Source organism: Phocoena phocoena, chromosome 7 (genome assembly GCF_963924675.1).
Source record: "Phocoena phocoena chromosome 7, mPhoPho1.1, whole genome shotgun sequence".
Taxonomy (NCBI): domain Eukaryota; kingdom Metazoa; phylum Chordata; class Mammalia; order Artiodactyla; family Phocoenidae; genus Phocoena; species Phocoena phocoena.
Genome location: NC_089225.1, coordinates 59734936 through 59748475, shown reverse-complemented (window position 1 = coordinate 59748475; position 13540 = coordinate 59734936). Strand labels below are relative to the sequence as shown.

The 13540-nt window shown below is 43.3% G+C and overlaps 1 protein-coding gene across 1 annotated transcript in view; it reads left to right on the top strand.

The window, feature by feature from the left end:
- Nucleotides 1-13540, top strand: part of PDE11A (phosphodiesterase 11A) — a 419270-nt gene that overhangs the window by 342406 nt on the left and 63324 nt on the right. Inside the window, exon 13 of the mRNA XM_065880101.1 lies at nt 5602-5711. Within this exon, the coding sequence (XP_065736173.1) occupies nt 5602-5711 (110 nt within the window). The remainder of the gene's footprint in view (nt 1-5601; nt 5712-13540) is intronic.

Below are 13540 nucleotides of genomic sequence, written 5' to 3'. Positions count from 1 at the left end.
TAAATTTTATGTTGACTAAGTGATAGGAAACTACTGGGTAGTTTAAGAAACCCTTCAAATCAGTCTTATTGTTTGGGTCCTTTGGCGTTCCAGTGATTATATGCTCTAATGGCTGGGAATAAGGTTATCCCAGTATACATTTAACCCAGTGAAGGACTGTCACAGGAGACCTGCTCAGAGGGTAGTCACAGGCTTTTCTGGAGAGGGTGACATGGGAACTAGCTCTATATGCCATGGCTATCTCTTTACTTAGGTATATGGTATTCACTGCTTTACCATATACCTATATATTTCTGATATGGACCATGGGGGAATACAGGTGAGAGGATAGAATAAAGTAGTGGTCAATAAAACCCATAATTATTGGATCAGGAGCAGCAAATATATCATTTTATTTGAAAATAAAATAGAATTAAGCATAGGAGAAACACATTAAAATATACTTCCTACTGCCACTCTGTTCTCTTTTGCAAGTATATTGTCTTCAGTGGCAGTTGACTTTTTCTCCTCAGTGTGTGTAAAGTGTAGGTCAGAATGGATAGGACTAGAAAGAAGGTGGATGAAGGTGGGGAGGGGCAAAGGGACACTTAGTGGCAGGTGGATACTTTTCAGGCATGACGATTCTCAGAAACCACTTACCAGGCAGCTTTAAGTCACAGTCAAGAGATAGGTGCTGCTTCAGTAACTCAGGCACCACAGTCAAGAGAGGTAAATATGTTTCGTGTGATGGTGTGTGTGCTGTACTTCAGGTATTCTTTATTCCAAGGATCCAGGGGTGGGCTCCATGTTCTTTGAACACCATAAAATCATAGAGTAATTTCGGAGGAGAAGGTCCGTGGCTTTTATTAAACTCTCAAAAGTATCGATGATACAAATAGTTTAAGAGCTAGATGCTGGGTTTCCAAGAAGGGACGGGGTAGTGGGGGCGGCAGGAGTGGCTGCATAGAACCTTACAGCAAAACATAGTCCATCATATCATACAATGCGTGATAACCAATGGCGTAACAGTGATTCGGGATTCTGAACGTGAGTCTATTAGATGGCATTCGATTTTATCTTCCAATTAAATTTCTAGCTGAATTACCTTATTTTGACATTATCCCACCTCTATTCTTACTGTTCTAATTCATCAGCTAGTTCTAAACAGTAGCATTTTCACAGGCAGCAATCTCTCTAAATTTCAGTGCATTGTCATTGTGTTTACAACACTGATTTCCAGAGTATCACGGATAATTATTTCATACTTGAGGGACTTTTAGGATTTACTTAGTAGTAGCAAGATCCAAACCCAACGAAACTGACTTACCTTTTCAAGGTGACAGAAATGACAGAGAAAGACATTTATATCCCCTCATCCTTTCAAAAATTATCCCAAAACAACAAGGAGAACAAGAGGGAGGATGGTTCGTAGATTAACAAAGAAAAGGAAGGTCCAACCCAAGTGCCTTCAGGGGGAGAGAGTGGAGGAAGGGGTACACGTGAGAAACAATGTCCCCCCAGGAGCTGTCAAAGCACAAGAACCAGAACAAGAACCAGAGGCATCAGATACCACAAACATGGGGCGAGCAGGAGGGAGGGGGTAATGAAAACACTGAGTCCCCAAGTCTCCATCCCCTCTCCATGTAGTCAGAGAACTACTCTCCCCCCATCTATTCAGGAAGCCAGCGTATTTGCCGAAGAAACTGAACCCCAGACTTGGGGATACCAGTTAAAGAAAAGTTAGCGTGAGCTGCACTTTGAAAGTAAGAGAATGAAGTGAAAGTCTATATCCTCAAAGGTGAGAAGCTACATACTCTTTTCTCAGAATGCCAACACCTGTGCTCACGCCATTACCAAGCACGAGATTGGAAAGTCCAGAGGAAGTGAGTTTAGATACTGACACATGTGGACCTGCAGCAGGACCAGCTGGCCGTGTGCTCACCCTGGGATGAGGTTTGCCATCTACAGACACCATCCCCAAGTGTGCGTGTGTGGCGAGCGTAGCAATGCTTTACTCTTCCATGAGTAAGTAGACTACCAAGGATATCAGGCATTTGAGGAAACCACCAAATACAGAGACAAGGAGTTCAGAGGAAACAGACAATTCAGGGAACAGAAGAGAATTTCAAGGAATTATAATTAATATCCTCAAAAGAAGAGACCAGGGCTTCCCTGGTGGCGCAGTGGTTGAGAGTCCACCTGCCGATGCAGGGGACACGGGTTCGTGCCCTGGTCCGGGAAGATCCCACATGCCGCGGAGCGGCTGGGCCCGTAGCCATGGCCACTGAGCCTGCGTGTCCGGAGCCTGTGCTCCACAACGGGAGAGGCCACAACAGTGAGAGGCCCGCATACCGCAAAAAAAAAAAAAAAGAAAGAAAAAGAAACCATAGTGCATCCATGAGAGAAGAATAGCATGCTATTAGAAAAGGAGCAGCAGACAGGAAAATGCTTATAAATTTAAAATATTATTATTCCTGGAAAGTAAGGGGAGAAAAGTCAATATGGGCAATGGGAAAGAAGAGACAAGAAAATAAGGAAATTGTACCACAGTGTTCATTGCAGCTCTATTTACAATAGCCAGGACATGGAAGCAACCTAAGTGTCCATTGACAGATGAATGGATAAAGAAGATGTAGCACATATATACAATGGAATAATACTCAGCCATAAAAAGAAACGAAATTGAGTTATTTGTAGTGAGGTGGATGGACCTAGAGTCTGTCATACAGAGTGAAGTAAGTCTGAAAGAGAAAAACAAATACTGTATGCTAACACATATATATGGAATCTAAAAAAAAAAAAAAAAAAATGGTTCTGAAGAACCTAGGGGCAGGACAGGAATAAAGACACAGACATAGAGAATGGACTTGAGGACACGGGGAGGGGGAAGGGTAAGCTGGGACGAAGTGAGAGAGTGGCATGGACATACATACACTACCAAATGTAAAACAGATAGCTAGTGGGAAGCAGCCACATAGCACAGGGAGATCAGCTCGGTGCTTTGTGACCACCTAGAGGGGTGGGATAGGGAGGGCAGGAGGGAGGGAGACACAAGAGGGAAGAGATATGGGAACATATGTATATGTATAACTGATTCACTTTGTTATAAAGCAGAAACTAACACACCATTGTAAAGCAATTATACTCCAATAAAGATGTTTAAAAAAAAAAAAAGAAAAGAAGGAAATCAATACAAGAAATCCAGTTTCCAACCAATTGTAGCGCCAAATAGGACAGAAAAAATAGTGAAGTAGAAATTATTAAGAAAAAAAAGATTACAAGAACATTATACTGAAGACAATGAGCCTTCAGATTGAAAGCGTCTATCAAGCAGTGATAGGGAAAAAGTCCCAAACCAAAGCAGATTTTTGTGAAACTGGCAAACCCCAGGCATAGAGGATTCTAAAAGAGAGAAGATCAAGTACCATTCAAAGGATTAGGAATAAGAATGATTTATACTTCCCAAAAGCAACTTTGGAAGTTAGGAAACAATAGAGCAGCCCTTCGAAATTCTGACTGAAAATGTTGCAACCCAGAATTGTTAGGCAAGCCAACAATTGAGTAGAAGAATAGATTAAAGACATTTCAGTCATGCAAAGCCTCAAAAAAATCAACTTCCTAGGTGTAAAAGAAATATTAACACCCTTTCTCATGAAGCCACTGGCAGATGTGTTCCTGCAAACTGAGAGAGAAAAACAAGGAAAGAGAGAGATGTGGGATGCAGGAGATAAGAGACCAACCCCAGGAGGGAGAAGCTGACAGCAGACAGAGAATCCAGACCAAAGAACAGCAGCAGGCCAAAGCAGGGAGTCCCTGGGACAGGAAGGGATCTAATAAAAGGTGTGACTGGAGAGTTGTACAGGATGTGAGTCGACTTAGATGTTCAAAGAAATCTTAACTCCAGGAAATGAAAACATTTACATAACAAAGGAAACAATAATTAGATACCTAACTGGCTCCACAGCAAATAATATTTAGAGTGACAATCAGGTAGGCACTGTCTGAGACCCAGGGCACATAAGTTTCTTTGTGCCTCAGTTACCTCATCTGAACTGGTGGATAATAAAATTCCTACATCACAGGTCTGTTATGAGAATTAAGTAAGTTAAACGGTTGTAATTCTTTTAGGACAGTGTTGGGCACACAGGAAGGATGAATAACCAAGTGCTAATAATATGTGTCTATTATACAGAAATATGGAGGAAAATACCTACCAAATTAGATAAAAAAGAAAACTGAAGGTGGTTGTCTTTGGGAATCATGATAGGGGAAGGATGAGGGACCATTGTTTTTGGTTCTAAGTCTCTTACTACAACTTGAATTTTTAAAAACTATTACAGGTAATGTCTTAAATAGAATAAAATTAACTTAAAGCCAACAGCTAGCTCCAAATTTTAAAATGAAGGGCAAACACAGCTTTAATATGGGCTACTTTATCCTCCCCAGATAATTTATTAACATTCCCATTTGCTATGCAAATGAAATTATACATATTTCTAAGTGTATCAGTGGACCCGACTCAGTCTTTTAAAATTGTCGACACAGAAACTTTATCATTCAGTTATTTCTGCAATAAAAACATAATTAACTAAAAAACAAAGTGTTTATTGCTCTAAGAGAAGTGCCTTAGGATACTAGCTAGTGATACTAGATGTGGAGAAAAAACACGCAGGCAAAGGGAAGCAATTTGAACTCTACCTTTCCCCTCCTCCTGCCCTCTGATAAAGATTTTAACAAGTAATGAAATGGGAGACTTACAAAGTAAAAGGGGGAGACATAAAGGCCTTAGATCAAGAAAATACATAGACCTGCTTTTCCATAAGTTCACTTTCTCTTCTAAACTAATGAAAGGACAGCAGGAACCAGAGAACCATTTTGGCTCCTGATTATATAATTACATCACACTGCTCCCCAAAGATATTACACCACACCTATGCATTTCATGAGCAAGCTACCAGAGGGTAATAGAAAAAGTATTCCATGTAATGGATACTGCACCTGATCCTCATTCTAGGCTGCCTAATCCCCTGCCAAATTCTAGTTTTCAAGACACTCACTGCCTTGCTATCCGTATAAATTTAATCTGTCCTCCAAGCTAATATGAATTAAGATTTTTACAAGATAACTGCTAAGATATCATCATGTAATAGTTTGAGTACTTCTAAGTTGCTTTTTTAAATATATATATGTTTTAAAGGGGGGTTTTCTTTTGCCTGCTTTCATTTGAATGGCATCTGGTGGATATAGCATTCTCTAAATTCACAGCCCCTTCTCCTCCCTACCCCTAGACGCTCATCATTTTGAAATGTTGAATCACAAAACGCATTTTGCTCTGGGCCTTTGCCAAACTGTCACTGTATCTGGACAGCACAGCCTCTTCTTCAAAGAGGGAACAAAAGAGTCTGAACTCTGTCCTGGTGTGCCAGCCAGTGAAGCTAATTCATCACCTTGGGGACCCTGGGCTGTGCAACTGACCACCCAACTCACCCACAAGGGGTGGCAGTTAATCATTCCCTTGAATGACGTGGGTATGAAAACAGAGCTGATGGCTGCTCAGCAGACGAGCCTTATCCATCCTGCCTGCCCTGAGCAGTGACTCTTGCCGTTTTCCCATCTTCCCAGACCGCCGGGTTTCAAGAGATTCTGACCGAGGTGGAAATTTTAGCGGTGATTGTGGGATGCCTGTGTCATGACCTCGACCACAGGGGAACCAACAATGCCTTCCAAGCTAAGTAAGTGTTCTAATTGTTGTTATTTTAATGCATTTGCCTTTCTGTTATGAGCCAAAGGTGACGAATGCTAGAGTAAAGCATTAATTTCTGGCATCCGAGGCCAAGGCCACGCAGGCTTGGGTGCGTGTGTCAACGGGGCTCATCCATCTTTATAATTCCTATTCTTCTTTTAATTGCAAATTTGCCCTTCATGTCATGCTTGTTGATTTGGTCTGTCTCTGCTGACCTCAGTCAGATAACAAAGCTCAGATTTTAAAAGGTCTATTTTTTTTTCTCCCAGAATGTCTGCCTTCATGGCATTATAAGTTTCTTGGATTTGCTACTCTTGCAAGCTGGTTTTGAGACTATTAAAATAAAAGTTGAAATTTTATGAAGCAAAAGATCTCTTCCTTCCTCAATAGAATTTCTTCCAGGTTCTTTTGATGTTGGGTATGTAGAAACCACAGTGAAATAGAGTGACACAGAAGGCAGAGGGTCCCTGGTCCTGCCAGGCCTCATCCTACAGAACTGTGGGAAACAAACAAAGGAATTCCACCAATGCAGGTGATGTGAGGCACGTAATGCTCATGGACAAAATAATCTGTCCTTAAGCAAGTAGGACTGGTCCAGATAGCCATTGCTTGGTGGCTCACAATGTGGCCAAGGCTACAGAACTTATGGGTGCTGGAGATAAGACCAAAACCCAGGTCTCCTGGCTCTCATATTGAGGTTACAGTTTAATGTGCTTTTTGCTACCTGTCTGCAAACAAATTGATATGAGACTTCAGAGGCTAGAGAAAAACGTTTGGGGATGGAGGGACTAAGGAAAACTTCAAGAAAGAGGTAAGATCAGCTGTCAGATGACCAATTTCCAAGCCTGTGGAGCAGGTCTGCCTCTATAATCTGAAACCCCAGCAGCCCACTGTGTGTCAGCTGGTACCTTTCAGCTCGTCACTTGTTTTGTTCCCCAAAACACCTACCTACTGAGGCCTTGGGGTCCTGGGCCCTTCTATTTGCTCCTGATCTCGCAGATGAATGTTGATTTTGTGTCCCTCTATCTGCCTTGAATGCAGTAGCCCATCACTTCAAACTGCTCTTCTCCATGTCCTGTAATTTCTTGACCCTCTTACCTTTCTGTGACAGTCACTCTGCAAAAACTCAGCCCTGGCTCAATCTAGCAATTTAATTTCTTGCTCTTCTGTCTAGACCTTTAAAGGCTTTGGGAGAAAGTGTCACAGTTGTGAGTTTAGGGCATACCCAATATATATTCTCCCAACTTGGCTAGGTGCTCAGTACTCCCCACCAATCTTTCTGGGTCCCTAGCCGGTTCCATCCCCCACTGTTGTCAGCGGTTATAGGTACCAAATGTTCTCTCTTCCTAAACCACCTCCCATTCTACCCCCCTCCCCCGCGCCACTCAGCAGATCACCTTGCTTCCTCCTTCACTGAGAAAATTGAGGCCATCAATCGAGAACTCCCTCAATTTCCTCCCCTGCCACGAACAAACTTATCTGTCTGGCCCCATCCTTTCCTCCTTCCCTCCTATCTCAGTGAAAGGGCTGTCCTTCCTCATATGTGAGGCTAATCCTTCTACCTCGGCCTTGGATCCTTTCTCCCTCCCTCCTCTGGGACCTTGCTCCATCAATTTTCCTTTCTCTACCCCGTATCTTCCTTCCCCTGTCTACTGGCTCTCAGCATCCTAACAATATGAACAGTTGTCCCCCATCCTGAAAAACCCCACCTCCATCTCGCTTCTCCCTCGAGCTTCTGCTCTATTTCTCTTCTTTCCTTTCCAGCCAATCTTCTTGGAAAGTTGTCTGTTCCTTGTCTTCACTTCCCTCCCAGGTGGCTTCCAGTTCTGCCCACCAGGGGAGCGGCCCTCAGTAGTGCCACCAATGAACAACCCCTTGTCCCAAAGCTGTTGGACACTCTTACTGTCCTTATTTCTTGACCCTTCTTGCTATGAGACACATTTTGCCACTAGAGCTCTTCCTCCTTCCTAGAGCTCTCTCTCTCTTCCTTTGTCTGGGAGAGGAACACCTTCCCTCCACCTTTCTAGTCTTTCTTCTCAGTTTGCTTCAAGGCCTCTCTCCTCCTGCCCCAGGCTTCGCTGGACGTGTTCTCTCCTGTTCTTTTGCTCCACGTTTTATCCTTCTCGCTGGACCTCCACCCACCTGCTGCTCAGCCCCAAGCCCATACCTTTGGACCATAATTCTCTGCTTATCTCCACACACTTATTCCAGCTGCTTGAGGAGCACCTCCTATTTGAAGTCCCATAGTCACCCCAATCCCAGTCTCTCCCTTTTTCTCTTATTCTCTATCCCAGTGAATGGCACCGCCAGAAATCCACAAGTCACCCAGATTCCCTCCTTAGCGCCCCCCAAAGTCGACATCTCTGCATTCTTAAAGTAACCACTGCTTCTTTTGCATCCCTCCTGGATTGCTACAACCAACAGCCTAACTCTTCTCCTCCAGTCTTTCCCCCTTGGCGCTCCAGAATGCTCTTTATAATTCACAGAGCTGATCAGATCACTCCCCTGCTTAAAAGATGTTCACTGGCCTCTTGTAACTTTCAGGATAATGTTCAGATTCCTTAGTTTAGCCCTTAAGGCCCTTTTCAATCAGGCTCCTGCCCATTCCTCTGGCCCAGCAGTCACTCCTTGTCATCCCACCCCGACCCAGGCATCCAGGTTCCAGACACAAGGGGCTACTTAAAGTGCTCTGTGGGGTCCGGCTAGTTCCCTTCTCTCTGCTCCGAGTCGGCAGGTCCCCTGCCCAGAATGCTCTTCCTCTTCTTCTTTCCCCCAAACTCCTCTAAAAGCACCCCCCCCCCCAGGGTTCTATCTCTGATGTACCTTCCCCTTGTCAATTTTCTGTGCCCATATCATTCCCTGGCTATAGTTTTTCAAAAGTGTGCATTGGGCTTCCCTGGTGGCGCAGTGGTTGAGAGTCCGCCTGCCAATGCAGGGGACGTGGGTTCGTGCCCCGGTCCGGGAATATCCCACATGCCGTGAAGTGGCTAGGCCCGTGAGCCATGGCCACTGAGCCTGCGCGTCCGGAGCCTGTGCTCCGCAACAGGAGTGGCCACAACGGTGAGAGGCCCGCGTACCGCAAAAAAAAAAAAACCAGTGTGCATCTCACACCATGTTAGTTGCTGATTTACCAGTGTGTCTCCCCTCTTCTTGAGTCCCCGTGATGTGTACGAGTACCAGCAGCATGATAAAACCACAAGGAATGTTTGCTGAGTGAATGAATGAATGACAAATGCATGAATGGATGACGTTTTAACCATTTTAATATTGCCTTTCAACAAAGTTTCCTGATTTCTTCAACAAGTTCAACCTTTCATAGGATTATTATAAAACACAGGGTTTTTTTTGTTTGTTTTTTGCGGTATGCGGGCCTCTCACTGTTGTGGCTTCTCCTGTTGCGGAGCACAGGCTCCGGACGCGCAGGCTCAGCGGCCATGGCTCGTGGGCCCAGCCGCTCTGCGGCATGTGGGATCTTCCTGGACCGGGGCACGAACCCGTGTCCCCTGCATCGGCAGGCGGACTCTCAACCGCTGTGCCACCAGGGAAGCCCTAAAACACAGTTTTTACACACATCGGTTTGATGTTGTACTAAAAACAATAGTGTCCCTGGGGCCTACTGAATGGTAAACTGTGCACACTTTCATTATAGGGTCTGACGAGTTTTTAGGTTTGAGCCCCTGTGCCTGCATTTCATTGCTATTATTATTTTAGGATACCTCTCTCTGAGGCCAGTGGCATCACTGTCACTGTGTCTTCCTCTAGCAGCCTCCCTCCAGCCACCTACCGTTCTGCCACTTACGCACAAAGAATTGTATCTATAAAACAAGAGTGAGCACCTTGTGGGTTCTTTTAAGAGTCAAGTGCACAATATATGTACCCAGATAACAGCCCCTGGCCTGGAGACAGCCTCTGTGTCACACTGAGAGAGCCAGCCCTCCTTGCTAGTTGACCTCTTAGCTGTTTGGACCAAGAGTACACATCTAATCCAAACCCAGCTAATCGTATTTTATCCCCCAGGAATTTGGACTTGGATTACCATGATATTGACTCAGTTAGCTGTTGAGGTCTAAGCTGCACATAGACTTGGAAGCTGAGGCTGCCATTTGGGGAAAGCTGTGTTGACCACGTCCCAAGTGGATAAACAAGAAAGCAAATCTGCAGGGAGAGAAGAAGCAAGCCAACATTCAGAGAGAAGCAGAGATTATACTATCCTAGAGAAAGACAGAGAAAAAGCAGACTTGATCCCTGGTTTTCCATGTCTCTACTCCTATTTCCAAGAGACCCAGCCATACTTGTGACAATGGGCCTTACTCAGAGCTCCTGGCATCATTTAGTCAACGGGTTTTTGTTTTGTTTTGTTTTGTTTTTGTTTTTTAGTGAAGCTGGTTCTAATTCATTTCTGTTCTCTGCAATGAATGGTCCCTGAGACAATAAGAAGAACTACAGTTTATTTGTTGTTTACTATCTCAAGTGCTCATCAACATCCTTGTATATAGATACTTTTGTCTCCATTTTACAGAGGGAACTGGGCCTCAGGAAAGTAAATAACTTGCCCAAATTCATACATCCAGCATGTGGCAGAGTGGTGTTTGGACCTGGGCTATCTGACTCCAAAAACCATTCTTTAACTACTTTATTCTACTCTCTTTCATGACTTTGTGATATTTATTTTAGCCCTTTGAGCTTCCAGTTTATCGGCTGACTTGCCATATATGTGAACTCTGGAAAACTAAGATATATTTTGACATCCAAAAACTCAAGATGTGGAGCCAAAAAACTCATAGAACACAACTAGACCTTGGTAGTCATATTTTTCAGTGCCTTAATTTTTAGAAATTGGAAACTGAGGTCCCCAAATTTCAAGTGACTTGTATTATAATGAACAGCTTTCACACATATGAGATAGATATTAAGTCTCTGATACCAGAATTCAAAATTTTTTTTGCATCCTCATACCACATGATCAAATCTACCTGTTCCAAGATGGTCTGACGTGTTTCCTCACAATGACCGATCTTGTACACAAGTTACCAGCTCATGGGATGTCCGTCAGCCCTGCCTCTTAACTGACAGAGTCACTTTTGAACTTAGAACACCAAAGGCCACCACCATGCAACCTCAGTTAAAATTTTTTTCAATAAATGCTGAAAGAGACCTTTTTACATCATGATGAAGGAACTACCTTTTTATTGATTAGAATAAGATTTATTCAGCAAGTGTGCCATTGTTTAGGAAAATCCCTAGAAAGAAATCTATATCCTTATTTCCTTATTTACTCCCCATTAATTGAGTGCTCTCTAAGTGCGAAGCACTGTGCTAGGCATTGTGTGGGAAGTATAATAGTCCCTTTCCTTAAAGTACTCAGTCTAACTCCAACCTTTCAAGTGATTTGGAAATGGGATTTAAATGCACCAATTATTATGTGGCAAAGCATATGCTACCTTTTTTCCTATATAAGGCTATAAAGAAACGAGACATTTAGCAAGGGACAAATTACTATATAAAATGCAAAATGCCTCTACAATAAAAAGTTGTGATTTTAGTTATAGCACAATATGATTTATTCTCTTAGCCTTTCTGATAAGTGAACCTTTGCATTTTCATGCTTTATTCTTAATTTTAAAGTATTGGAGTGCGTGCAGTGAATGATCGATAGGTAGCCAGGGCAGCGATCCCACAGTGCTTTGAAATTACTCTAACACCGCTCTCCTGTTTTCTCCGGGGACAGCGTTTCCCACTCAGCGCCCTCCCTATTACAGCTGCCCCTGATGATTAAATATCAGTACCGAGCAGCTTTGTAGTATATTCTCCTAGGAGACTTCTTCTATTCATTTCTAGCATAATCTCTTGTACTCATTTCTTGGGAATGAAAACCCATCTTGTCGCTTTCAGCCAGGTCCCAGAAGTGAAATACGGGGGCGCATTAATCTGCCGTGACAGCCTAATCCCATTCCTCACTACCTCCCAACAATTCTCAATTTCCTAATTACCTTTCATAGGTTTCCTTCTGAAAGTTTCCTGTCTTTTCTGAAAGCCATGGCAGCACACTTCCATTGTCTCTTTTTCAACGAATATGCATATCTAGGGAAGTTATGAAGGTACACAGTTCATAGCTATACAAGTTCCTTTTACACGCTTATTTTTGGTGCCTGTGCAAAGTGCTGGATGCCTATGGGGACAGAATTTTCACGTTGACTTTTCTCATTTTTTTGCGGTACGCGGGCCTTTCACTGTTGTGGCCTCTCCCGTTGCGGAGCACAGGCTCCGGACGCGCAGGCTCAGCGGCCATGGCTTACGGGCCCAGCCGCTCCGTGGCATGTGGGATCTTCCCAGACTGGGGCACGAACCCGTGTCCCCTGCATCGGCAGGCGGACTCTCAACCACTGCGCCACCAGGGAAGCCCTGACTTTTCTTTTTAATAAGTTTCTCCTCGGTGTGCTGCCTGTCCAAAAATTAAAGACTTCAGTGTGTTGGGATGACCTAATCAATAATGAGCATCATGAAAGATCACAGGTGTAAATCTTCCTGTGCTTAAAGGGATCTGGATTCTCTTCTGCTCTCCTTCTCTCACCCTGTCTCCACATACCCTACATGTATCTGTAATATTTTCACAATTACAATGCGTGTGCCCCGGAGCTACTGATATGATGGATTTACTTACCACAGACAATTAAAGTGAGGTGTGATGCTAAAGTCAATTTTTTTCCACATGTGATTGATTTGAGGGTTTTTTTTTCACATTTTACATGAAAAATGACAGTATGCCTTTACATAAAGTACATTACATGAAAGACACGTCCTCTTTTTTAAAAATGGTTTTATGATCAAGTAAGATTGGTCAATACTGCATATTACGTCCCCTTCCTGCAGAATCACAGTGCATATTTTCACATATTGATGCCACGGAGAAATCCTATAATAAAGAAACAGTTTAACTTTTTAAACCCAGCATTTCCCGAACATATTTAACCATGGGACCATTTTTATTTCTGCCTGTAATGCCATTTAACATTCCGAAGAACTAGTATTCTGTAGAATACATTTTGATAAAGTTTATCCTAACAGATAGATTTTAATTTTTGCCACTTTTATCAAGTGTTCTGACCATGGGCTTCACTCTTGCAGTCTTAGGAGGTCCGTAGCATGTGCATGAGTAATGGCAGGTGTAGGTGCATTCTCAGTGAGCCTTGGACTGAGAGAGAAAGCACCAGGATGTCTTGCAGTCTTAGAAAATCTGACAGAGACCAAACCTAGTACTGTAAATAAAGGAACCATATGGAATTGGAAGCATTCTTGCTTAGATGATTTCATTCTAGACAAAAAAAGTAGAGTTAGTATCATGCTCCATCCTGTGAATGCTAAGATGGCACCTTGCTTGCAGAAAGGTGACATCGTTAAGTGCAAGTCTGGACAGAGAAAGTCTCCTGCGCAGTTACAGGGGACTGTGAGCTTCCTGAGGGTGAAAGCCATGTCTTCTTTATCTTTGTATCCCACATGCCCACAGTCTCGCATTGCAGTAGTCATCAGTCCTTATTAGGTGAATGAATGAATGAATCAATCAATCAATCACAGTCTCTTCATAGCATTAGTCTGGTTCTGTTGCAAAATCTACGTATTTGTGATTAAATCAGTATTGTGTGAGGGTGGGGGCAATGTAAGATGGAATTACTAAAAGGAACAAAGAGAATGTGAGGATGAAGATGCTCAAACCGTGGGCCATCAGATGCATTTGCACAAACACCCTGAGAGCCCTCTGATGAAATGCAGCAGTTCCGAATCCATGTGGATCTGGTGGAGAGGAGAGGGCAGCATAGGAGG